The sequence below is a fragment of the Antedon bifida genome, chromosome 5 (assembly GCF_963402885.1).
Source record: "Antedon bifida chromosome 5, ecAntBifi1.1, whole genome shotgun sequence".
Classification (NCBI taxonomy): Eukaryota; Metazoa; Echinodermata; class Crinoidea; order Comatulida; family Antedonidae; genus Antedon; species Antedon bifida.
The window spans coordinates 26097321-26123477 of NC_136230.1; the positions used below are offsets into that span (position 1 = coordinate 26097321).

The window sequence follows — 26157 nt, forward strand, 5'->3', positions numbered from 1 at the left end:
TAAACTAATATTTGTAACATACCCTATTTTCGACATACCCGGGCCTACACACTTTCTGTGCTTTAAATACTAGATATTTGCTTGTTTATTTCCCAAATTGCCAGCTTTAGAGAAATCGTCCATACTTACAGCTGGATTATGACCATTTGAAACAATCTGCCTTTTAATCTTTTAAAATCAAACTATTCAAATTGTTTATCTTTAGAAGCTTACTTTGATACTCAATTATTCACAATTTTGGGAAATTATTTTAGTGTTCATTTAATATGTAAAATAGAAATACAAAATGGACATGATGATGTCATATCACTACCATATTTGGACACATCACACTTTTTTTTGTCTAAACTAGTTTGATAATGTAGACAAAGCTTAAGACGACGACGACAAAACTGAATATTCTATAAAAAATGCTGTAGTTTTAGCCATTTAATAAATAAGTATAAAAATGACGCACTAGTAATACTGTAGTAGGAAATATAAATAGGCCTATTAGAACATTTTTATGTGCCTAATCTTAATCAACATGCTATGCTAATATTAGCTCAGTGTAATTAAAATGAAATCATGTCAAATTTTTATAAGCCCATAATTGCTATTATTTTTTATAATAATAATTTTGTGACTAGGATAAACTGCAGACAATACTTATTTTTTTTGCAAAATTTAAGGAATAAGATTTGCATGAAACATGTTCTATTTCCTGTCTGGATACTGTCATTTCCTTCATGAAAATAACACTCACTATCCCAGTACATGTGCTTAGCATAGGCTTAGGGGACGTATTAAGTGGAGGGCGGGGAAGGGGTGGACTGTAAATTGATTGGTAACGGCAGGCTGTCGCCCAACTCACTGATTCTGCATTCCTAAAGCTCTGTCTACACTATCAAACAAGTTTTACAAAAAATGTGTGATGTGTCCAAATATGGTGGTGATATGCCTAAATATGGCAGTGGTATGACATCATGTCTATATTATGGTCACATCACATTTTGTTGTCACATAAAGTTTGATAGTGTAGACAAGCTTTACACACAAGAACACATTTTAAATAAAGAAATATTACTATTAGCGTGACCTTTATATTTCTCAGTATTACTGTCATACAGTTAGCAGTATTAATACCCTTAAGATATGGAAAAGACTGTATAAAATGGTATCTCTTTCTAAATGCACATTCAATACAGAATGTGTGTCAATTCAAATCATCAGTTTAAACGCTACTAGAACATTATGAATGTAGTATTTAGTTAAATGTTTTAGTACTTGGCATTTAATTGAGACAGGTTTCCTAGTGTTGGTTCAGAGAAAAGCTAACTGTAATTACTGAACATACTAACTATACTGTATAGTAGTTCTCTCTTCTGTGACAACATTTACATTGTAATTTAAATGGCTTAAATGCTCAGTTAATGCGGACTGCTTTTAATATTTTTATTATATTTGTATTGTATTCATTAAATATGTATGGGAATTGACTACAGTACTGTACAAAAGAATGTTAAATGTGCTTTTAGGCCGACATGTTTGCTATGAATTGATATTACAATAGATACTGCAGAATGAAAAATTGAAAAATTACAATTTATATAGTAGTAATTGGCTATAGTATTAGTAATAGGAAGATACTATTGTATTTAATTTCTTGATCATCATCCAATCATGACCTTTAACCTCTATTGTTTAATGTATTACATAACTGAGGTGCTTGGTACAGTAGTACCCCAGTGTCCATTCAGTAAACAATTCACTAGTGCTGAGCAGTTGCTTTGGAGCCTTGTTTGGAAAGGCTTACAAAGAACATTCATTGAAACCAGTTTTGTTCTTGTGCAGCCTAATTTTTGCTTAAAAATAATCCAAAACAGGAATCAATTGGAGAAAACCTAAGATCAGTTGTTTTGTCAGGAAACATTTCTATAGAAAAAAAATTTTGTTCTTTAGAAATATGATTAGTTCATTCTTTACTTTATGCAATGCAAACATGAAATCTCTTTGTTGAGTCTTAATTGAAATTCTTAAAGAAACACATTTTAAATTGAAATAAATTAAAGCTTAAAGGGTCCTGTAACAAAATTAGAAAGCTTTCGATTGAGGACGATCGAGGACCAACTTCAATCAATCTGTCGTCAGCGAGGACTTAGAAAACATCAAACCTGTGTCGAGGTTAGCAGCGAGATACACCTCCCAACATTTCCGCATGTGCACAATGAATTAACATAACATAGGTTGGTCATCAGTTGTCGAAAATCCCTATTTGATGTGAAAAGCATATTAGGCTAGGACTACTGATAGTCAAGTCAAAATCATCATAATTCATAGTTTTACCAGTTTTAAGCCAGAGTAGACACATTTCCTACAATGTCTAATGACGTGACTACATTTATATCAAAGATAAGAGAATGAATATTATTTGAAAATAGATAAGGTATAATCAGCATGCCAATAATATTTATTAATTTAAAGCAAGGTCTGTTTTGGGCCTCTTTCTGCTATCAGTACCTCTTTCTGCTATCAGCACCTCTTTCTGCTATCAGCACCGAATAAACAGCTTATTTCAAAATAAATTTTTACTGTACAATATATTGACAGCATTTCTGCAAAACCTATGTAAAAAAAAAAATGTTTGTCAACGAAAAACATAAATGTTGCTCAACATGTTCTTGGTAGCTAATAGTGTACAGCAACACCCCAGTTAAATGTCATTACTTGCATCCAATCATTGGTGTTTTTAACTTTTAGTTTGAGTTAACACCATTTAACCAATTATTGATCATTTTTCCTGTTTCTGCTGCCAAGAAATTTTGGTAATTTATTCATTAACCAATTTTTGGCAGTGAAACGGGCGCTTTGACCGAACTGCCTTATTATTCAAGTGTTTAAATTAAAAAACTAAATTGGGATATTGAAAAGGTTAAAGTCCAATTACATGCCCTACTGTACCTACTACATTTATGTGAGGGCGTGTGGCACGTTGTGTTGCACGTTTGATTACTGATCGTGAGTTTTTCTTCTGCGATTCACCAACTTCCGATCGATTGTGAATGCCAAAACAAATGCAAAAATCGTAACTTTTCAACGAAAATACCGGGTTTTCCCCAATCTATAATAACGGATTATGGCAAAAACAGAAAGACAATTAATGCAGCAACTAGACTATGTCAGGCTAGGCCTATAGCTAGCGTACGATGTTTGTATGTTACTGCTGTTTACCAGCTAGGCCTACAAAACTAAGCTAGGCCTAAAGACCGTTCATGAGAGGACATTCGATGCAAGCTACTTCTTTTTATCATAATTTACCATAAAATGTACATTTAAGACAAGGAATGACCTGGTTTAATTTTTTTAAAGTAATATAAGCTTTGCTTTAGTTATGAAGTATTTGTTTTGGGATAGTTTAATAAATTAAGAAGATAATAAATTCATAGGTACGCAAAAGTTTTATTATATTACTGATGACGTCATCGTTCGAACGGCGTTCGTAAAATAGAAGGTTCGTAATTGAGAAGTATGTAAATGAGAAGGTCGACTGTATATGCATTATTTTTACAAAACGTTAACATTTGCTGATGATACACTATTTGCTGCCAAAGCATTATTAAAGTATGATAATTTGTTAATGTATGTCCAAATGACCAAATCATCACTTAACCAGTGCCATATCATGTAAACACTTCAGTTGCCTTCAATTAAAAATGACAAAGTCTCATTGATATTTACGGTAGGTGAGCACACACTAAGGTTGTGTTCACATAAATTAATGTACAATATGCTGCTTAATGTGCGTCTTTATACATTATGAGATTGCCAGCTATTTGAATAGTTCTTCATTTTACTAGTTATCTTTTTATTATAAAAATAGAGCCTGGTTTAAATTTAGTTAACCTTTTATTTAATGAAGAACAAAAATTCTTTAAAACTACCAAGCAATAATGTAGAAATGAATAATGTATAGAATCGTAAAAAATATACTTTAGAAGAGATCCAAAGAAGATATGACTCCTCTTCATCTACCATTAGAGACCATAAAACAATTCTTTAGTAGAACCCCTATTACGAGGACACCTTCGGGACCCAATAGAATGTCCCCATAATAGGGTGTCCCCATAATAGGGTGTCCTATTAGAGTTTGGCCGTAGTGTTAAAACTTGTGTTTAGTTTTATTGTATTCTCAATTCAACAGACATCAAATCGATACACCATCATCTTTCATACACATGGAGATCTCTGATAAGAATGTAAATTAGTATACAATGATCTAGGGTTAAGTATTGGATGATTTATATACTTTTATATAATTTTACATTAATCAGTTTTTATTTGTTTATTTTAAGCATTCTAAAGAAGGTGTGCATATAATATGTGTTTAAAATTATAAAGAGAATAAATGAATAAATAAAATGTTCATTATATTATACTGTACAAAACATGACGTGCATCCAAAGCATTTTATATCCCAAGTGGGTTCCATCCTATCAACTGCGCACAGTAATTGCCAACACCCTCAGGATATTTTCAATTAGATGTTGAGGGCACTGTCTATTAATTTTAATGTCTTTTATAGTTGTATGTTTTTAGAAATAACTGATGACTAATAACAAAGTTAATTCAAATTTCTCGTTTAACCTTGCTTGTAAATCACTGGACTGATTCATTGCATAATATACATAAACATATTTACAGTAAAACCCCTTCTCTGGGACATCCCTATTCAGGGAACACCTATTAAAGGGACACTTCCTTGTGAAACAGCAGTGGCGCCTGAGGCCCCTGGTTTAGTAGTAACCCTCCAACGCTGGATGCCTCTGGTGTTTTTTTCTACATATTTTAATGCCTGTTTTTTCTTCTGGGCACTGCTCAGGGCGTCATAAGCTCTGGGGCCCCTGGGTTTAGCCAGTGAGCACTCATAGCCACTGGTTTTAAGGCCAATACAATATTCAGAGGACGATGCCTGAAGTTGTCCCCTTATTAGGAGTTCTTTATTATTAGTTTTGAAAATATTTGTTTAAGTTGATTTGATTTAAAATTGTAGAAAACTGTTAGCAATTAGTAATGATGTTTACTGATATCAGTTTTACTGGAAGGCATGATGTGCGGCGCCTACTCACCGTCTCATAAATATTTCATAATTTCATTTTTAAATTAAACCTTAAGAAATATTACCATTGCACTTCTTAGATCTTCTAAAAATATAAATTATTAAAGATATATTGTCCCCCTGAAAAAATAAATTTTGGAAATTTTTTGGGAATATGCCATTTTAATGTCACATAGTTACATAAATATCTGAAAAAAACTTTAATTTAAAGCAAAAAATAGTATTGAATATAACTGTTTATTCTGTCTTTTTAGAAGTGAAAACATTGGGGTTTTTTTAAAGTTGTTTTTCTACGGAACTTTATTTAAACTTCGAAATGGCCTATTCAATCTTATTGATCTTCATTTTTCATGTTTTTTCCTTTATTAAAGGTTGAAGGCAATAGTTTGTCAAACAAATGTTATTGTCAGTATTAAATATGAATGCTGCCCTCTATTTGTTACATCATTTTCTACAATGTGCCAGATTGCACAAACATAAACTTCACTGGCTGCCCTCTATTGTTTAACTCCTAATGGAGACACACTTTTTGTAGAGGAATATGCCAATTAAATGTTACATAATAGTTATCCACTTTGACCAAAAATTGGATCTAGAAATAAAAATTATTTACCTGAAAAAACTGTAATTTGAAGCAAAAAATTGTCAAATTGGCTGCCAGCCAATGGATTTTTGGTTGACTTTACCCATTATGTTATTTTATATGTGAAAACATCATTTTTTTTTCTATGGAACTTTATTAAAACTACAAAATAACCTAGTCTGATTTAATTAATCTTCATTTTTCATGTTTTTGGGGGACAATACATCTTTAATATTTGGATATTATTATAATATAATATATTTTTTTAAAACACCACTCTAAATTGATCAAATCTAAATACTGTATAGAAAACCACAAATAATAATAATTACTGTATAACACATTAGATATGTATGAAAATGTACAAAATTCCTAAATTTGTGTTTTATTTTTTATTTTGTAGAGTGAAAAGTGAAACTCACAGAACTATTTACAATCCACCTCCTGTATTTCTCAGTCAAACAAATCTCCCAAAATCCTTGGATTCAAATTTAGGCTCACAGAAAAGCAAAAAAACAAAGAGTGAGTCTTCAGGACTATCTGGCCTTAACCAGAAGGATACTACTAGTGATAGCTCACAGAGGTACGAGAGAAAGGGCAGCAAGTCTAGATCTGGTAGCCATAGCAGTACTTCTTCTGCGTTTAGTACATTGCTAGAACAACAGGCTCCACAGCAAAGCCTTATTGAGGCGTTACTTAACGAAACCGCACCAGAAACGGGTGAACTTGATCTTTGTGGATCAAATTTGAACAATAAGCAACGAGTTGTTGAACCAGAACTGTCTGAACCAGCAGCAAAGAGAACAAAGACTACGAAACAGCTTAGTACTGGCAGAAAACGAGCTTCTAAATTGCAGCAAGGAGAAGTCTCTATTACGTGTTGTTGTCTGCGTTCTTACACAAGAAATAACCCCTGCGAGTTCGAGGCATTAGATTATTACAAACCTGCGCGAAAAGCCAGCAACACGAGTACAGCACGTGGTAAGGTCCCCTCACGGGGATCAACGAGCCAAACTAAGTCTGCGGCTGCAGCATCAGCAAATAATAAACCTCAACCGTCAGAATCCAAATCCAAATCGGATTTGGAAAAAAAGAAGACAAAATTAGGAGAGGTATCTGGTAGTAGTAGTAGTGGTCAAACTAATATTGGGGCTAGGCCACGTGTGACTAACAGCCAGACCACAGTGAGGGCGACCAGTAGTACCGCTGGGGAAAGTAAATCTGGACAATCTGTACGATTAAAATTACGTTCATCAACCACTAAGCAAACGCCAAGTCATAGCAGTTCTATTACGCAAGCAAACAAAGGAAAGGCCAAGTTTTCGGCAACTAAAGGTACAATATGCACATTTGTTTATTTTTCAAATTTTTATTTAAAAACTCATTTACAACTGCATGCAATAAACCTATATGAACATTTTTTTTATTTTACTACATGCATTTTGGACACATGCCAGTTGAGTTTTGAACTAAGTTCAGTATTTTCTCTGCTAAACAATGTTTTAATTGAAACCATTATGGTCTACACAACCTCTATCTCATTCTTATCTCATTAGTTTTTTTTCTTTTTAACAATATGTTTAAGTAGAACGTATTGTATTCATTTTAAAAATCACATTTTTTGTAACTGTGTATTGTAGGAAAAAGCAGAGCTCGAAATAGTGGTAGTAAGGCAGATAATTCTCACACCAAGCCAACAGACAGCACAACGGGCACTTGCGCAAGCACACGGGGAAGGCGCAGCTCAGGAATGAGCAAGCGCAATTCGGGAGGTACAGGCCAGTTGGACCCTATGTCTAGCAATGATACTAGTGAGGGTGGTAGCAGTAACGCTCGCACTGACGAATCGGCCGCAGGAGGAGCAGCAGGTAATTTATAACGCATTACAGTCGACTCTCCCAATATCGGACTCTCTGAAAACCGGAAACTCTCCCAAGACCACACTTTTCTTGAGGTCCAAAAGGTCCCAAATTCATTTTTACCATTATAAACCAGACTTTCCTGAAAACCAGACATATTAGGCCAGCCCAAATGTGTGGGGTATTGGGAGAGTTGACTGTAAAGTTTTACATTATAAGATATAAATAAATATGTATTTAAAGTGGAAGGTTATTTTGAGTACACGATGGACATTCGGTAGCCACAATGATTGTCTTCGATAGTCTGCAAACTGGGAGACGATCCACGACAATTTTACCAAGTTTAATTTGTCGTCCACATATGCATTGTACAGTATGTATGTCGGATTAACCGTTTTACATCCCATCTGAAGGATGAGGCAATGAGAATAAAGTATCTTGCCTAAAGGATACAAGCAATTCTACAACATTGACAAGTTTAAAAACCATGCCTACATTGTAGACTGATATTCCTTTACGCCATATTGCTCGCATATTCATATCATACCTAAACATTATATGAATACATTTTAAAACGTGAATGATGCAATTTACGCTGAAAAAGAATTACTGCACAAATTTATTTTTGCATCAGTATTTTTTAATTGTTTACTGCATTGTTAATATTTCATATATTAATATTGTTTTAAAAGTAACTGGCATCATCAAAATAATGACAGACATAAACTTTTATGAGGAGGCTAATTAGAGGAGTTGAAAAAAATTTGTTAATGTTTTATTGAAAGTATGACTTTGGAAATCAAAATAGAATGACAACAATAGGCAAAATATCAAACGTTGGTATGAATGCAGTTTTGTTTACTTATGTTTAGAGTTGTTTTTTTTTTTAGCATATGCCCCATCTGTTTTCACTGTATTGTACATATTGAGATACTTAATTAACACTTAATTGTAGAGTACTGCATACATGTTAAAGGTTACACAGCAAAAATACATATAGAAGTATATTGTATTAATAAACATGTATAGTACTTTACACCTTACTGTAGTATCAGCCATAATGGGTGTGCTGTTTTATAATGACCTCTCCTGCTCCTCCCATTTTCATTTCCTTCATAATTAGTAGTGGAATTGTGTAAATACATTTCTTAGACAGAGCACACCTAGAGAAAAAGTGATAAAGTGGACTAGAAAGGCCCTACAGTAAACAATGTGTGAGGTGACAACATAGTGGTTTATTCTTATTTTTATGGGCTAAAATATACCTAACCTGGTTGAAAAATTGTATTTGGCAGATCATACCATCATTCAAAATGATTTTTCATCTAAATTAAAACCCTGACCTAAAAAGTTTCCACCGTAAAATGCACAGTAGATCATGAGGAAGTCTATAATGTTAGGTGACACTGACTATAATATCCCCATCACAATTATTACATCCCTTCTAATTAATTATTAATCATACTGCATACTGTAGTAAGGAAATTTGTACCCTTTTTATTTATTAATAGAGGCGTTATGTTCCATTTAAAATAATGAGTTTTGTTGTGAGTCACCGTCACATAGTAAATTTAGGCCTCAATACAACATAAGCTAAGTTCATAAACGAATTAAAAACCAGAAATCTGATGTGCCTGTATAAATTTTTACTATGCATACTTGGCCAGCAATGTCAATATATTTGTTATCAGTACCAGTTAGGCATGTTGCAGTTGTATAGCTATAGTTGGGACAATAATTGTAAATAGTGTAAGTGTTGTGTTTATTGTTGTTATTTGTATTATATACTGTATAGTGACAGTGTCAAGGATGACTGCACTACAATTGGTATATTAGACCTTGTTCTTTATGCTCAACTCATAGCAGGCTTATTTTTTTTTTACACAATGAATTTTGAGATTGCGCGGTTGACTTGGAGCATAATACACAGACTATAAAGCCATTTCAGTATTGACATTGAGTTCATAGTGGTTTATTTAAGTTGGAAATTTCCGCTGTGTTTATGCAGGTGATTTATAAACTAGGGTGTATCATGGTTGCATTCAAGTTTATGGTGATCTATTGATGTAAAGCTTGGCATGTTACAGTAAGCCTAGAATTTTATTAGCTATACTTGTTAGCATGGTCCAGACCACGGTTAGCCTAATTGATAACAGTCTATGTAGGAATGCCCAATGTGGATAGCTGGATCCTGTTAGACTCATGATCAGGACATTTTATCAAGATGGGTATTGTGCTATCAGTACAGATTTCACCCTTGTTTCTTTAATATATTAAAGAAACATTAACTATTAATAATAGCCAATTAACTCTCTAGTATTCCTTTTGTGTAAAGAATTATAGGTAAATTAAAATGTAATTTTGTTTCCAGATCCAGTGAATGGTCTTATGAAACGGGCAGCTGATTTTTGCAACGTATATATAATTGTTAGTAATGGTTTAGGTGGCTTAGTTGTGAAAAGGGAGCCGTCCTTTTATACATATTTTGCGATTATAACTATAGTAACTTGTACTGTAGTAGCTATTATTTGTGAATAGACAGTTTAGAGTACATCGTGATAATGGTTAGTTCCAATGTGTGATCATAGTATAGTATACAGAAGGTTTATATCATACAGTATGGAAGGTTAGGTTTAGTGTTTTGGTTGTAAGATTAGTGTCCATATAGATACATGTACCATATATCCTCCGGTATAATCCCACTTCTAGTCTAGTCCCACCTAATTTTTATCTGATTTCACAAACAGGCACATCCCCATAGTCCCAGTATTGATTTTTGGTCTGGATGTAGGCCTCTCTCTAGCCAGTTCAGATGAGTTTTTACAAGAAATGCCTACCAATTTTATTTTTTTCCGTGAATCGGGGCTTCCTCGGGTATAGTCCCACCTCCCAAAGTCAGCCCAATTTTGTGTTTTAGGCGGGTGGGATTATACTAGAGGATATACGGTTTTATTTAAATGAATCAAAATAATAGTATTGAATGGTCTTTTTTTTCACCCTTGTAGTTATTGTAGGGCCTATTGTATTTAAATAAAATCAATCTCTTTAAAATCAAAGATTAAGTTTCTTTAAAATTCTAAAGCTTTAAATCTATACAAAACAAAAACGATCTTGAACTTGAACCTGACCTGTATAAAAGGCCATTTAACAAATGGTTTTCATTTTAAGTTGCTATTTCGGATTAAAGTTTAACCATTTGTTTATACAATTTTCACAGAAGTAGTAGTAACTTTATATACAAGTGATTGCTTATTATTGAAGACGTGTATAGAATAAAGCATTTCATTTAAACAAGGATCCTTTCACAAGAAGTAAAACAACTTTAACAATAGTACTTATAGTTTAGAAATTTGGTGACTGTAGAATTATATAAAAATAGCCTTATTCTTCGCCTTGAGGGGAATAGAAAATGAGATCATATAATATTTACAGCATAAACTCAATTTGCAAAAGAGTATAGCTATATCACGGAGAAAGATATGTTTTGTTAATTTCTCATTTTTAATCATTTGTTTGTTTTTTAGCCTCTGGAGCAAGTGGAAGAAACGGTGCCAGCCTTGCAGGCTCTTTAGACTCTGATGGCGATGACACTGATATGGGAAGATTACAGGGTAAGTCTTAAGCTTTATTTTTACCTTCGTTTGTTATGGTATAAGCATGTGTTCAAATAGGCAAAATGATTTATCCATGCATATATTCTGTGTTAGTACATTAAGGTCCTTGTGTAAAAGCTCATCCCCAATTTTTCTGAATGTGTATTAAACCACCCGATTGGTACTTGGTACTGTATCTAAATTTCTACAGTATCATAGAAATATTTGGTAATACAGCAACACATGTGTTTTACATGTATCATACCGTATCACATGTGATACAAATGAGATGCTATATTAACAAATATTCCTATGATACTGAAAAAATATTGTAGTATGTGGAGATACAGCACTGAGAATCAGTACTTAAACAGAGTTTAGATTACAGCTTGTCACTAGTCACTCAAATTAGATAAACCTTAAAATACTGCTGTTAACTACAGAATTGTTCACATTTTGATAAATTTCTGTAAATAAAAATACTCAAATTGTAATAGACTTAGTGAATATTGAAGGCCCTGTGACATTAGAAGACTTTGAAGGTATAGTAACAATATTGAACAACGGAAAATGTTTTTTTTCAAATGACATCAATTAACAGATTTTTTATTAAGCTCTGTCTACACTATCAAATTAGTGATATTTGCAAATATGGTAGTGATAATCCCCAAATATGGTAGTGATTTGACATCATGTCCATATATGGACACATCACTTTTTTTGTCAGCATAAAGTTTGATAGTGTAGACAGCTTTAAGTATAAGTGAATAATTGAACTAATGTATAACAAAGAAAATGTTTAGTTAATTGTACATTCAAACTGTAATTTTTATAACCATTGTTGAGTAGATTTTGATAATAATTAACATTAACAATATTCTTTGTTATGAATTGTTGGTTTAAATATTAACTCACTTTTGAAAAATGATTTCAGGTAATATAAATCCTGTACTAATTCTGCTATACCATATACTGAACCCACCACCAACAATTGTTCAATCTAAAGCTCTGTCTACACTATCAAACTAGTTTGACAACAAAAGTGTGATGTGCCTAAATATGGTAGTTGATATGCCTAAATATGGCAGTGATATGCCTAAATATGACATCGTGTCCATATATGGCCACATCACATTTTTTTGTCACATAAAGTTTGGTAGTGTAGAGCTTTATATACATATGTTGGTAATATCTAAGTATTTATTAAGGCCTCCTCTTCAAGCCGTGGTAAAATTTAAATTGTTTGGATACTTCTTTGGCTACACCCAATATCATTTGGTTGATGATATTAAACGAACCAAGCTATTTCATTAGAAAAAGAACACATTTTTAATTTTTATTATGGATTTGTTTGGGTAGCCAGAAAAATAAATTCTGAAAAAGGTAATTAATAGTTGCTTGATGAAAACCCTATATTTGTTGATTTTTATTGCGTTGGCATATTTTACCAGAGTATAATCATGTTTGAATTTTGTTTTAGTTTCTGATTTGTATTGTACACATACAGTATGTTAATTTCTTATGACCTATTTAGATGCATTAAGTTTGGGTTTGGATACATAGCTAGCATTTTTTTTAACCGAAGACTGGCCTTTTAAATTGTTATTGCCCCAACTGTATCATTTTTATCAGAATGTTGTACATTTCTTTATAGTGTTATTTCACTTTGGCAATAAAAAGGGTAATCTAAAATTGCCAATAATACATATAAGTTCAATGCCTTGAATTTTTCTATCCTTAATGCACAATGTTTCTTCGTTTATTATTAACCCAGGCTTTACTACAGTTATATTTTGTGATTTTAATCTATACCTTTTATGGTTAGATATTTATACTTTATATTTCAAAGGTTAAAATAGTAAGGAAATACACAGCATTAACTGTATGACAAAAAATCAATTTTTCTCTGGTTGAAGAAATTAGACTACATCACACTACCATACTCACTTTCTCAAAATCCATGGTCGAACACAGATACTTTTGAATATATTATAAATATATAGTTATAATTCATTCAATCATTCAATCAATCTTTTGTTTTGGAATGTCTGATCCATAAAAATAAAAATTACATATAAATTAAAAATAAACAAGAATGTACTAATTACTACTGTACTACTCATCTCAGGATGGCATTCCACCTGGAGAGCATCTTTGACTTATATAAGATGTTGTCTATAATCATTGAGACTAAAACATTTTCAATTGAATTGAGTCTACACATTTTCCTAAAATTCATAATTATTAAAATTGTTTCTCGTTTCAGCTATGTTAGAAGCCCGTGGTCTACCGCCGGAATTATTCCACGCACTTGAACCTCGTATGCACCAACTTCTACATCGCAGTATGGGTACTGGCGTCAGCAGTAAAGCGCAACGGCTACTCGGAGGTCTGCAAGCCACCGGGGACGAAAGCCAACAGCTACAGAGCGTGATCGAGATGTGTCAGTTACTCGTCATGGGTAACGAAGACACACTAGGGGGATTCCCAATTAAACAGGTGGTTCCAGCTCTAATTACCCTATTAGGGATGGAACATAATTTTGATATTGTAAGTGTTATTTTGTTTTATATAAGAGATCGTGTTACATTCATTCTTGTGCAGTTACTGCAGTAATTTTACCTTTAACCTGTTTATACAATTGCTCAACCAGATTTTTTATTTTTTTTTGGTAATTATACAAATTGAATTCCTCATAAATTGATGTCTTTGTATTGCACCCAACTGGGAACCAAGTCTAAGGTAGCCAAGATGTACGCCTTAAGCTATGTCTATACTATCAAACTATATGTAACAAAAAAAATGATGTGCCCATGGACATGATGTCATATCACTACCATATTTGGGTATATCACTACCATATTTGGGTATATCACTACCATATTTGTGCACATCACACTTTTTTGTCAAACTAGTTTGATAGTGTAGACAGACCTTTAGATATAAAGGTGTACAAGGTATTAAAGAATGAATGGTGTTTTTATCTGATCAATAATCCTTTGTCCTTTTCTGTGTTTTTCAGATGAATCATGCGTGTAGAGCGTTGACCTACATGATGGAGGCTCTACCCAGGTCATCGGCAGTTGTTGTAGAGGCCATACCAGGATTTTTAGAAAAGGTATTTTGCCCTGTTGATTACTGCTCAATTTGTCTTTTAAATTGCCTTAGTAGTAGCATAACCTAAATGATACATTTTCATAATTGGGAGTTTTCGCACTTAAACGTTTAATGCCCACTTTGTAAGCAAATCTATCTGTGCGTGCGCAAGTTTTATGAAAAAAATTAGTTAGCTAACCAAGGCATTCCATAATTTGTTTTGATGAGAGCGGCGTATGCGTTCTACACTTTCTGTCGAAGCGAAATCAAAACGAACATGTACGTTAACACATCTTTTGGCTGAACTACGTTGTTATGCAAATGAGTAGAATGTTGACGTCATTCGTTAAAGTTAACGTTTACGTGCTGCGAAAGCTCCCTATTATTGGTTCTTGTTAAGCCCTTTAATCTTGTTCTATGGAAGTGATAATGTTTTGGAAGTTTTTTTCATATGCCAAACATTTTTTTAGCTGGAGATGACTAAAAAAATGTTTAAACTAGTATGCAAATTGTAATAAGACTTTGTTTATGTAGAGCATCTTGTGTATATGTTTGTCTTGTGAACCTCTGAGGGTCCCTAATGATCAGCAATAGCTGGATGGATCACCCTCATTAAATATGGTTGAAAAAAAAAAAAAAAAAAAATATTCAAAATTTTTATACTACAGCAGTTTCATACAAAAAATGTTTTTCATTTGTTTTTAGCTTCAAGTTATTCAATGCATGGATGTGGCTGAACAGTCATTGACAGCTTTGGAGATGTTGTCCCGGCGACATAGCAAAGCCATCCTACAGGCTGTAAGTAATCAATATTAATTTTTTTTTGTATTTCAAAAATAAAAGTTAAAATGAGTGCTTTTAAATGTAAAGTTAATGTTGATTGTACCCCTACTTTGTGACTGTCATTTTGTCCACATGCAGAATCACATGACTACATAAACTGTGATTTGATCGGCTGAGTTCACAAATCTTGGCATACTAGTTTGTCAAAAAGGTGCAAAGCTAACTTGTGTAAACTAGTGTTTGTCACAGTTTGTCAGCCAAACTAGTGGCTTAAGCCTCTGAATGTATTAAAATCTAAAATTACATAATATGCACTTTTTCTGTTAACAACATTTTTCTTTGAGTAATTTTTCCATTTCTAAAGCTCTGTCTACACTATCAAACCTTATGTGACAAAAAAAGTGTGATGTGCCAAAATATGGCTGTGATATGCCCAAAAATGGTAGTGATATGAAATCATCAAACTTTTTTTATTACATAAAGTTTGATAGTGTAGACGGAGCTTAAGTACCACTGAGTTCAAATTTAGAATTGGGGAAAAGTTCTAGATTGACTCATTTTTTGTTCATCTTTGATACTCTGAGATAGAAATGTGAAACCTTGTAGGCTAGTTCAGTGCTGAAATTTCAAAGACTTAAGCATGATTTACCCAAATGTGGTAGTGATATGCTTAAATATGGTAATGATATGACATGTCAATATATGGGCACATCACATTTTTTTTGTCATGTAAGGTTTGATAATGTAGAGCTTAACACTAATTTCAAATATGTTTATCCATGAACAGGGAGGTGTGTCGGCTAGTTTGTTATATATTGAGTTCTTCTCAATCAACGCTCAGCGCAACTCCTTAGCAGTTGCAGCCAACTGCTGTCAGAGTATGGGACAAGATGAGTTTCACTACGTACGGGATTCATTGCCTCTGCTAACAGGAAGACTTCAACATCAGGTATATAGTTTAGTTTGCACAATGAATTATGTTTGAATGGAATGTTGCTTGTCAAATTACTTACTCTGCTTGTATTTCATTGCAATTTCCTAGTGGGAAACTATACCATGTTTATAAACTCATTAGAGGAGTGGAGTAGAAACACTTGTGAGTTACAACACTGGCACTAAGTCAGGATTAAACCCTGTGGCCGTATTCACCAATATTGATTGAGTTAAGTGAAATATCTCACTTAAGTATTTTCCTTAAATTGTATTCACTTAAATAGGAGATTTGTTTAATTTTAAGTGTTTCCCTTAGCATAAGTGTGAATGGTGAATACGGCAACCACTGGGCCTTGGGATTAGAAGGCAAGCGCTGTAACGCACCAGTCTACAACTCCACTATGGACCAGCATTGTAGTATATTACATTTATAATATTTTCATTTTTTTTAGGACAAAAAGTCTGTTGAAAGCACCTGTTTATGTTTCGCAAGATTAGTTGATAATTACCATAGTAATGACAAACTGCTAAAGGAGATAGCAGCTCATGGGTTACTGAGTAATCTACAGCAGTTGGTATGTGAAATTAACTTATTTGTTAGTATTTAAGTAAGAAATATATATGTTTTAATACCACCTTATTCAGGGGAAACTTTATTGGGTTGAGTTCTACTAAATATTAAATGTTGAAACTAAGTTACTTTTGTTTGTTTTAGCTTGTAGTTACGCCACCCATCATTAGCACAAACACATTCATCATGGTAGTTAGAATGTTGTCAGTGATGTGTGCTAGTTGTCCAGAACTGGCTGTGCAACTTTTAAAACAAAGTAAGTACCTTATTTCTGTTTTTAACATCAACATATGTTGCCAAGGACAATCAACATCAAAGTGCTAGATTGGTGGCATTCACTACATTAAAGTCTTGTAAAAAGTGTTTGATAGTTACATTATAATTGCCATTTTCATAACTATTGATTTCATTTTCTTCAGATATTGCAGACACAATTAGTTACTTGCTCATAGGACCCTCTGAAAGTGCAAGTGTAGAAATTGAGGTTTGTATCTGTTTACTGTAGTTATATTTCATACCACCTTCAATTCATAGCAATACACTTATTTGAACAATTTGATTTGTTAATCATTATATCACAATGAGGCTACATAAATGGTAGGAAAAATTTAAGTATAGGTGACAGAATTTAGGCTGATATTATTCTGATATTAGTCCTTGACAGATTGCCTTTTTTCTTAAGCTCCGTCTACACTATCAAACTTTATGTGACAAGAAATGTTATGTGCCCATATATGGACATGATATGTCATATCACTACCATATTTATAGGACACCTATTTTTGTCAAACTATAGCGAAGCTTTATATTGTAATTTATTTATATTTTTAATTCACAGCTTATTCCAAGAACACCACCGGAGCTGTATGAAATAACATCTCTGATTGGGTAAGAATTTTTTTTCAAATATTAAAAGCTGTGAGTTTCAGGATTGAGTGGAATGCAATCATGTTAACCATCAAGCTACAGGTCCACTATTGCATTCAATGAATATGAAAGGTGTATGAAAGTTGTGTTTGTTTATATGCTGATCTCTATCAGAATTGTTATTAATGCATACTTCACAAATTAAAATGTACATTTTATTTTTTTTAGTGAACTGATGCCTCGTCTCCCTAGTGACGGCATTTTCACAGTGGATGCCATGCTGAAGAAAGGCAGTGTACAGGTTCAAGAGCAGGTAGTCTGGCAATGGAGAGATGATCGAGGCATGTGGCATCCATATACCAGAATTGACAACAAGATCATAGAAGCTGCCCACCAAGCTGGTGAGGACGAGGTCTGTTTGTCAACAATGGGGCGTACATATCTAGTGGATTTTAATTCAACACAACAGATCAATGAGGATACTGGAACCACACGGCCAGTTCAACGAAGAACAAACCCGTCATCTAGTTCATCATCAGGTGGGTGATTCTGTTAATCATACTATTAAATGTTTTTTTTTTGTGGCCGCACCTGTTTCTTGGAGTGGGCCACTGTAATGAAAGTGTAGTATCCAATTAAACACTTATTGTAACGATTCAGGTATAACCCCATAACCCCATTCTGGTATATAAGCCAACCATAGAGTATAATCCCATTTACAATGTTTGTTAATCTGCTATATATAGTATTTGCCATGCTTTACGTTGTAGTAGAACACATTTCTTATCCCATTTAAGTTTTATTTCCAAGATTTAGAGTTTCATACACACATTCAACTTTCTTATATTACATATTTTAATGGTACACCTTTAGGACCCAACAAAGTGTCCCGTTAATAGGGGTATATCTCTTAATAGGGGTTGGTTGGCCGTAGTGTTAAAATATATATTACCTCTTGATCGTTCACAGGTAAGTGTCCCCTGAATAGGGGTATCACTGCCCTGTAGTGTTAAAATCTGATTCCATAGTTCATATTAAAATTGTATAAAAAAACTTAGTTCTGTTATGAGGTGTTTATTTTCAGTTGGTTGAGGTTACATAAAATAAAAACGTATTTAATATTTATATTAAAGGAAGGTTACATAAAATAAAAACGTATTTAATATTTATATTAAAGGAAGGTTACATAAAATAAAAACGTATTTAATATTTATATTAAAGGAAGGTTACATAAAATAAAAACGTATTTATATTTATGTTTACAGGATCATCTTCAACAGCTGAAACTATTGACGCCAGAGCTAGTCTACTAAGTGAAGATAACACACTGGCATCTCATTTCATCAAGGCATTGTTTGCAATTCTTTACGAAGTATACAGTTCATCAGTAAGTAGATATTGTATAACACCTAAATAAATTCATATGATTGGACGATTGTGGGTCACATGGTGTGCAATAATACGCACTATTGACACATTGAACTCGCGTTTCGCTGCGGATTTTTTGGAGAGATATACATAATACGTAAGGCAAAAAAAAGCATTTGAATTAGGTTTAGATTCTGTTTAGTTAATAATGGGAACATCACTACAAGACATGGAATCGTTCATTCATCTCATGCCATTATTTGTACCATTACACTCATAAACATTCATTATTTGTATACTATATTAAGTGAAAGGAATGGTATATAATGAGGTAGGGGTACATGACATGCTTGCTTATTAAATACAGTAATGTTTTGGCACTCTTTATATTTTGTTTTGTATGTATTTTTTTTTATTGACAGTGGACCCCTTAATATAAGTTCTTTTTGAATGAAGACCTACATAGGTGCTCCTCTTTCAAGATGGTTAAATAAATAAATAAGTAAAATGGCAATTAAAACCCAACGTAGTGGCCCGTTAATAGTGATTATCTGTAGTGTTAAAACATATCTCCTTGTTTGTTTCACATTAGTTTCCCCTTAATAGGGGATGTCCATAGAAAGGATTCTGCTCTAATTGTATAGCACTGCGTGTTCTTTCAACTATGTACCTAACCATGGGTCTTGTTCACTGAAGCGTGTCAAGAATAACAAAAATAACACACTTTATTGATTACCTGCCCTCATTATACTGCTTACCATTGTATTCAAATTTTACATACCAAAAATTTAACTTAGTAAAAGTGTTTTCTTGTTTACAGTTAAAATTCTTTTGAAAAAATACTTCATAAAACTGTATTTAGAATAAATACTGAAATCAAGTTTTTTGTCTAATTGAATGTACTGTACTTGCTTGCAAATACAGTAACATAAGGGGACACCTTCAGAACTCAATGAAGTGTCCCCTTAATAGGGGTGTCCCTGGAATAGAGGTTGGCCGTAGTAGTGAAAACATATTTCTGCTTGTTTGTTTCAATGGAAAGGATCTCCTTAATAAGGCTGTCCCATGAATGAGAGTGTCCCAAAGAAGTGTTCTGCTGTAAGACTTAAATATATATATATATTTTTTTTATCAGGCTGGCCCAGCTGTAAGGCACAAATGTCTAAAAGCATTGTTACGAATGGTCTACTTTGCTGACCCCCAACTCCTTAATAATGTACTCAGTAACCATGCTGTTTCAAGGTGAGTTGAACACTCTTGTTAGTTACCTTAAGCTCTATCTACACTATCAAACTTTATGTGACAAGAAAATGTGATGTGCCCATTTATGGACATGTTGATGTCATATCACTACCATATTTGGGCATATCACTACCATATTTAGGCACATCATTACCACATTTAGGCACATCAAACTTTTTTTTTGTCAAACTAGGTTGATAGTATAGGCTTAATTCTTTATTTTAATTTTAAGTGTTTTGGGACAATCCGTTGATTGTTAAAACTAAAGTGCTATAGAAATTTATTAACATTTTAAGTTTTTGGTTACATTTTTTTTATATGTTCCTATTTTTTAAAAAGGCATAGAGATTATTGTATGCTGCATTGTACATACTCTCAGCATTCTCATTACTTAATAGTGTTTCCTTTGTATCTTTATAGTCATATTGCTGCTATGGTATCATCCCAGGACATTAAGGTTGTTGTAGGCGCTCTTCAGATGGCGCATATTCTAATGCAAAAGCTTCCAGATATATTTCATGTTTACTTTAGAAGGGAAGGTATGTATAGTAAATCATTATATTATTAAAAGCCATAGAGGTATTACATTAAACTAGAATGTTAACTCAACACAATCAAAGCTCAGAGAAGTGAGCCACCATAGAAGAACCATAGAATGAATAAGGCAGAAGCTTATTGGCTCATGCACAATTATGTCTATATTAATTATTTAATGTTGACTTTTACCAAGACATTATACATTTACTGGCACTAAACGACATGAACATATTTCTCCCGTTTTTCGTGACTTACACTGGTTGCCTGTAGTTCAGCGCATTCGTTTTAAAATCCTGTTGCTGACATATAAGGCCATCAACGGATGTGCTCCAGCCTACATATGTGACATCATTACTCCGTCAACCAACTCTTCGCTTCGTTCATCCTGCAGACTTCTTCTCAAACCTGGACCCCGTTCCAGAACTCGGTTTTACGGTGATCGTGCTTTCGCTGTCGCAGCCCCAAAACTCTGGAACACTCTACCCCTCGAAATACGCTCATCAAAATCTGTAATCACATTTAAAACTAAACTCAAAACTCATCTCTTCAGAGAAGCATAATCACACGCTACTACTTGCACATATCTTGGAAAACACAGCGCTTTGAAACCTTTGTCTCTTGCGCTTTATAAATGTTATTTATTATTATTATTATTATTTAGGAGAGAGTCCCATTTACTGTTAACACTTTAGTAGTTTAACATAACATCTATGTAATGCCCAATTATTAGGCAGTTTGTCTTTTGGGCATTCATTTTGCAATGACCGACGACATAATTATGTTGGTTCATTGTCCGAATGCAGGAATATTTGGACACATGTTCTCGCACCTAGATCCGGCGACGACATAGATTGACACTGCATAGGTTGGTCATCATTGATTGTGTTAAGTTAACACTCTAGTTTAATGTAATACCTCTATGGCTTTACATTATATCAACATCATTATTGCTTTCTATTTATATTCACATGACTCTATAGCTCACTATGTTGGTCGGTCGGTTGGTAGGTAAACACTAACTCAAATTTGAGCACGCGACTGCACCCATGTATATGGCCTTGTTTATTCCTTTATCTGTATTAATTATAAGTATATGTATTTTTTCTTTAAAGGTGTCATGCACAGAGTTAAACAACTGCTAGAGACAAAGGATGTTAGTCCGGTAAGTACCTCTCCAACCAAAGAGACGCCACCAAATAAAACAACAAAAGAAGGGACCAAAGACGCAGCTCCTAGCACATCGGCGGTAGCAAATAATGTAACTACACCAACGCTAGATGATTCTTTGGATATTGACAGCCCACAGCAGGGGTAAGAAAAATGAACAACACATCATTGTTTACACCTTTTTAAAAATGTGTTTGTGCAGTGTAAATTCAACTTGAAACATAATGTAAAGCTATGTCTACACTATCAAACTAATGTGACAAAAAATGTGTGATGCCTGAATATAGTAGTGATATGATCATCATGTCCATATATGGGCACATCACATGGTTTTGTTTGATAATGTGGAGCTTAACCTTCAATTTCATCACATTTTATTTTACAAGGTTTGCTAAGAAGTACCATTAGCAAGAAATTGGTAACGTTTAGATAGATGACATTACTCTGTTATTAAAGCTCTGTCTACACTATCAAACTTTATGTGACAAAAAATTGTGCCCAAATAGGGAAGTGATATGCTTAAATATGGTAGTGATATGACATCATCATGTCCATATATGGGCACATCACATTAAGGCAGAGCTTTAGAAGTGTCATTAGCAAGAAATTGGTAATGTTTTTAAATAAAATTTTGAAAAAGTAGTATTAAAAAAAAGCCCTCGTTGACCTTAAACATAGCACCGTCTTCATTACACTATTGACAAGCAGTTTGGGTTTGTTTCCAAATCATTTATTTTCTTATTTTCATTTTTTAGTCGATTGAGCGATGTGTTAAAAAGGAAACGGCCACCTAAAAGAACTAGTGCAAGAAAGAGCAAGTACGCTGCACCAGAAGAGGCTGGCAGTACAGCTGCTGATGGTGCTGCCCCATCAAGGGCTGTAGGTGGAACCACAATGACACCTGTGACTACCAAAACCAGTGCCAGGGCCTTAGTGGCCACAAGGGCTAAAGCTACTTCAGGTAGATATATGTCTCATTGGTAGTGGATAAAGGATTTTGATATAGTGGGGACAGGGCCTTCATTGGTGGATCAAGGATTTTGAAATAGTGGGGAAAGGGCCTTCATTGGTGGATCATGGATTTTGAAATAGTGGGAACAGGGCCTTCATTGGTGGATCAAGGATTTTGAAATAGTGAGGACAGGGCCTTCATTGGTGGATCAAGGATTTTGAAATAGTAAGGACAGGGCCTTCATTGGTGGTTCAAAGATTTTGAAATAGTGGGAACAGGGCCTTTATTGGTGGATCAAGGATTTTGAAATAGTGGGGAAAGGGCCTTCATTGGTGGATCATGGATTTTTAAATAGTGAGGACAGGGCCTTCATTGGTGGATCAAGGATTTTGAAATAGTGAGGACAGGGCCTTCATTGGTGGATCAAGGATTTTGAAATAGTGGGGACAGGGCCTTTATTGGTGGATCATGGATTTTGGAATAGTGGGGACAGGGCCTAAACATTGTAAAATGGGGTGCTGATGTTAACTATGTTTTGCATTGTATTTTCAAGATTTGGTAAATGAACTAAAAGAATCTATCATGTTTAGTGATTTGATTTGACTTTATTTAGCTATTCTGAGTTACACGTACATAAACTATAAAAGTTTAGCAGTAGATAGTAATTAAAACTTTGATAGCAAGTATTAGCCCAAAAAGTTTCAAAGAAATGCATTGTAATTGGGATCCTGTGAAATACGATTTACAGTTTAAGTCATACTTTGCAATGATTAACATATTATTTAATTTATTCTTATCAATTTTCATTATACATTTCAGCTAAGCCAACTGGTGTCTTTCCTAAATCGTCTTTTCTTGCAAGCTTAAACCCCTCGCGCTGGGGACGAGCTGGAACAAATTCTTCAAATGTTGGTAACACAAGTGGCCTAGAGAGGGGCTCAAGAGAAAACTACCTACAACGCTCCAGTATGCTAGGGCTTACATCTGTCAGTCAAAGTACCAGTAACAAGGAGAATAAGGAAAAAATTAAAGTGTGGATAAAGCAACAAGGTTGGTTTAAGCCCTTCATTCTGTTTACATATACAGGTGCTAGGATAATCTTTTAAGGTTATACACTTTTTGATTCCATACACCTTTTTTCGATCTTTGGATATTTGCATGGGACACACATGTTTTCATCAGCAAATGTGTATAAAAATAGCAAAAAGTCTAGGCTTTTCAATATTATTATTGTATGATAATAAGCTGTGTGAATTGCCTCTTGTTGATTGTGTGTCGTGGCACCAGAGTAGGGAGTATTGGACGTTTGTGCAGTGGACATTTGTGTAGTGGACATATCAGTGGACATTTGTGCGTTATTTTTGCACAGATTGTCATTACACTTTCATATTCAAACTAGTGACCCTCCAAATCACATTGGGAACATTACTGCGTTTGTAAATTGTACTAATTTGTTCTTTTTCAGCTCGCAAATTCCTTGATGAGCACTTTACTGATGATTCCCATGATTCAGCACACCCAGCAATGAATGTTCTCAATAACTTGTGTACCGCTGTTAATGCTCTTTCATTGGATGTAAGTCAATTCCCATAATAATATACTTTTAAGTACTTAATTAAAAAGAAGCCTAATATGCTTGTTTAACAAAGTCTGTGTTGTAGTCTTCTACAGTGTTGTTAAAGCTCAGGGGCCGGATTTATCAAACTTGCTTAGCAAAAAAATTGTCTTAACTTTGCCTTAAATCCTTGATTTTGCCTAAGTCAAATTTATCAATATATCTAAGCAAAAAAATGTGCTTAATTTTGTCTTAAATCTATGACGAACAACACCCTGCCTTAAGATGAAAAATTTCATCTTATCTCATTTTTGCAACAGAAACATTCTTTTTTGACAAAGCGAGCGCGCTAGGCCGGAACATTGAACATTTGGAAAGGCTACACTAGTGCGTTTTCCGCTGTACTACGGACGCTAAAACTAGAAAGTGAAAACAGTGCAAACAAATTTTGGTGGGTATATAGCGGAAAATGTTTGCGATAGTACGAAAATAGAAATCTGAAAACGTAAAATTCATGTTATATTACCTATATTTAGTCACCTGATTTTTCCTAATTTAAAAAAAAATGTGTTTCTATTTACAACATTTGTTTACAAAAGAATAGGGATTTTAATTTGTAATTTGAAATAACCCCTCACTGATTTTTCAACCAAAATATGTAGCACAATAATATCCCAAAAATTATGAAACACAGGGGAAATTATATCGATAATTATTAGAATGTATGATCTGCACCTGGCATTTAAGGTATCCTGTACAATGGTGTACTATTTTGAGAAGAATATTGTTTTAGTGAAATCGTGTGTGAATGCAGCGCTTGTCAAAATGTAATGTATTCCTAGCCAGGATGTTTTCACTGGCCACCAGACCGAGTCAGGGCTCAGTGTGAACATAATCTTAACTTTCTTTAACAGGGAATGACTGATATGAAAGCGCTGCACGATATCTGTAAGATTCTGTGTGATTCCGATATATCACCATTTGAAGTACTGCACAGTGGTCTCCTGGGAAAACTACTCACCTATATGACATTCTCAAGTACAGGCTCAGAAACTACTACTAGGAAAACAAGACTTAGACGATTCTTACATGTGTTTTTAAATTGTCCAGTAAGTGCAGATGTGATTATATAATCCACTAATTAATTGTAGTGCAAACAGTTAAGATGTTTAGTAGTATGTTTTGTACAAAAATGTGATTTTTGTGACAAAAATAAAGATAGTGGGAGAGCGTAAAATGTTTAAATTGTACCTTAAGCTCTGTCTACACTATCAAATTAGTTTGACAAAAAAAAGTGTGATGTGCCCATATATTGTAGTGATATGCTTAAATATGGTAGTGATATGACATCATTTAGTCCATATATGGCCACATCACATAAAGTTTGATAGTGCAGACAGAGCTTAAATTACTAAGGATTCTGTGAGAGTGGTTCATCTGTCATCTTCCTCATCATACCCTATGGCATGTAAGGTCGTAAGTTCCATGTTGCTTAGCTTGTACTCTGGCTTCATTCCAAGTCCTTCATCATCATTCATTCTTTCTCAACAGTCCTCCATGTTTTTTATATTTTTTTTTTATATATTATTTATTAAATTGTTTATAGATTAATTGCTACCTTCTAAATATTCATATTTTCTTTTAGCCTCCTGATTCGCCTGTAATGAAGACACTAGATTTGTCTGAACCACCACCGTACATTAATCTGGTTAACAAAGTAAATGCATGTATAAGTCACCTTGAGCAGTTTGCGGTCAAAGTTCATGATTTACCTGGTGCAGGCTCCTCAGGGAGTCGCGGATCTCAAGCTATGAAGTTCTTTAATACTCATCAACTGAAGGTTAGTATTTAGCACCCCACGTAAGTGGAATGTAGACTTTGGAGGTAGTTGTGCAAATGGCGAAGCTTGGTTCCCACTAGCACAAGTCTTTATATCGCATCCTAGTGTGAAACCAT

General features: G+C 33.9%; 2 protein-coding genes across 5 annotated transcripts in view; both read left to right on the forward strand.

Annotated features, from left to right (window-relative positions):
* Window positions 1-26157, forward strand: part of LOC144842774 (uncharacterized) — a 67457-nt gene that overhangs the window by 15801 nt on the left and 25499 nt on the right. The gene's annotated exons all lie outside the window — the stretch shown is intronic.
* LOC144842756 (E3 ubiquitin-protein ligase TRIP12-like) overlaps window positions 1-26157 on the forward strand; it is a 44082-nt gene that overhangs the window by 5523 nt on the left and 12402 nt on the right. For all 4 annotated transcript variants that reach the window (XM_078699276.1, XM_078699279.1, XM_078699278.1 and 1 more), the window contains 21 exons: window positions 6082-7013; window positions 7319-7546; window positions 11062-11148; window positions 13397-13680; window positions 14153-14248; window positions 14932-15024; window positions 15797-15958; window positions 16395-16517; window positions 16658-16769; window positions 16933-16997; window positions 17352-17401; window positions 17609-17919; window positions 18646-18767; window positions 19884-19990; window positions 20411-20529; window positions 21640-21838; window positions 22450-22655; window positions 23466-23696; window positions 24112-24221; window positions 25116-25310; window positions 25847-26041. In XM_078699276.1, coding sequence (XP_078555402.1) covers window positions 6082-7013; window positions 7319-7546; window positions 11062-11148; window positions 13397-13680; window positions 14153-14248; window positions 14932-15024; window positions 15797-15958; window positions 16395-16517; window positions 16658-16769; window positions 16933-16997; window positions 17352-17401; window positions 17609-17919; window positions 18646-18767; window positions 19884-19990; window positions 20411-20529; window positions 21640-21838; window positions 22450-22655; window positions 23466-23696; window positions 24112-24221; window positions 25116-25310; window positions 25847-26041 — 4027 coding nt within the window. The remainder of the gene's footprint in view (window positions 1-6081; window positions 7014-7318; window positions 7547-11061; window positions 11149-13396; window positions 13681-14152; window positions 14249-14931; window positions 15025-15796; window positions 15959-16394; window positions 16518-16657; window positions 16770-16932; window positions 16998-17351; window positions 17402-17608; window positions 17920-18645; window positions 18768-19883; window positions 19991-20410; window positions 20530-21639; window positions 21839-22449; window positions 22656-23465; window positions 23697-24111; window positions 24222-25115; window positions 25311-25846; window positions 26042-26157) is intronic.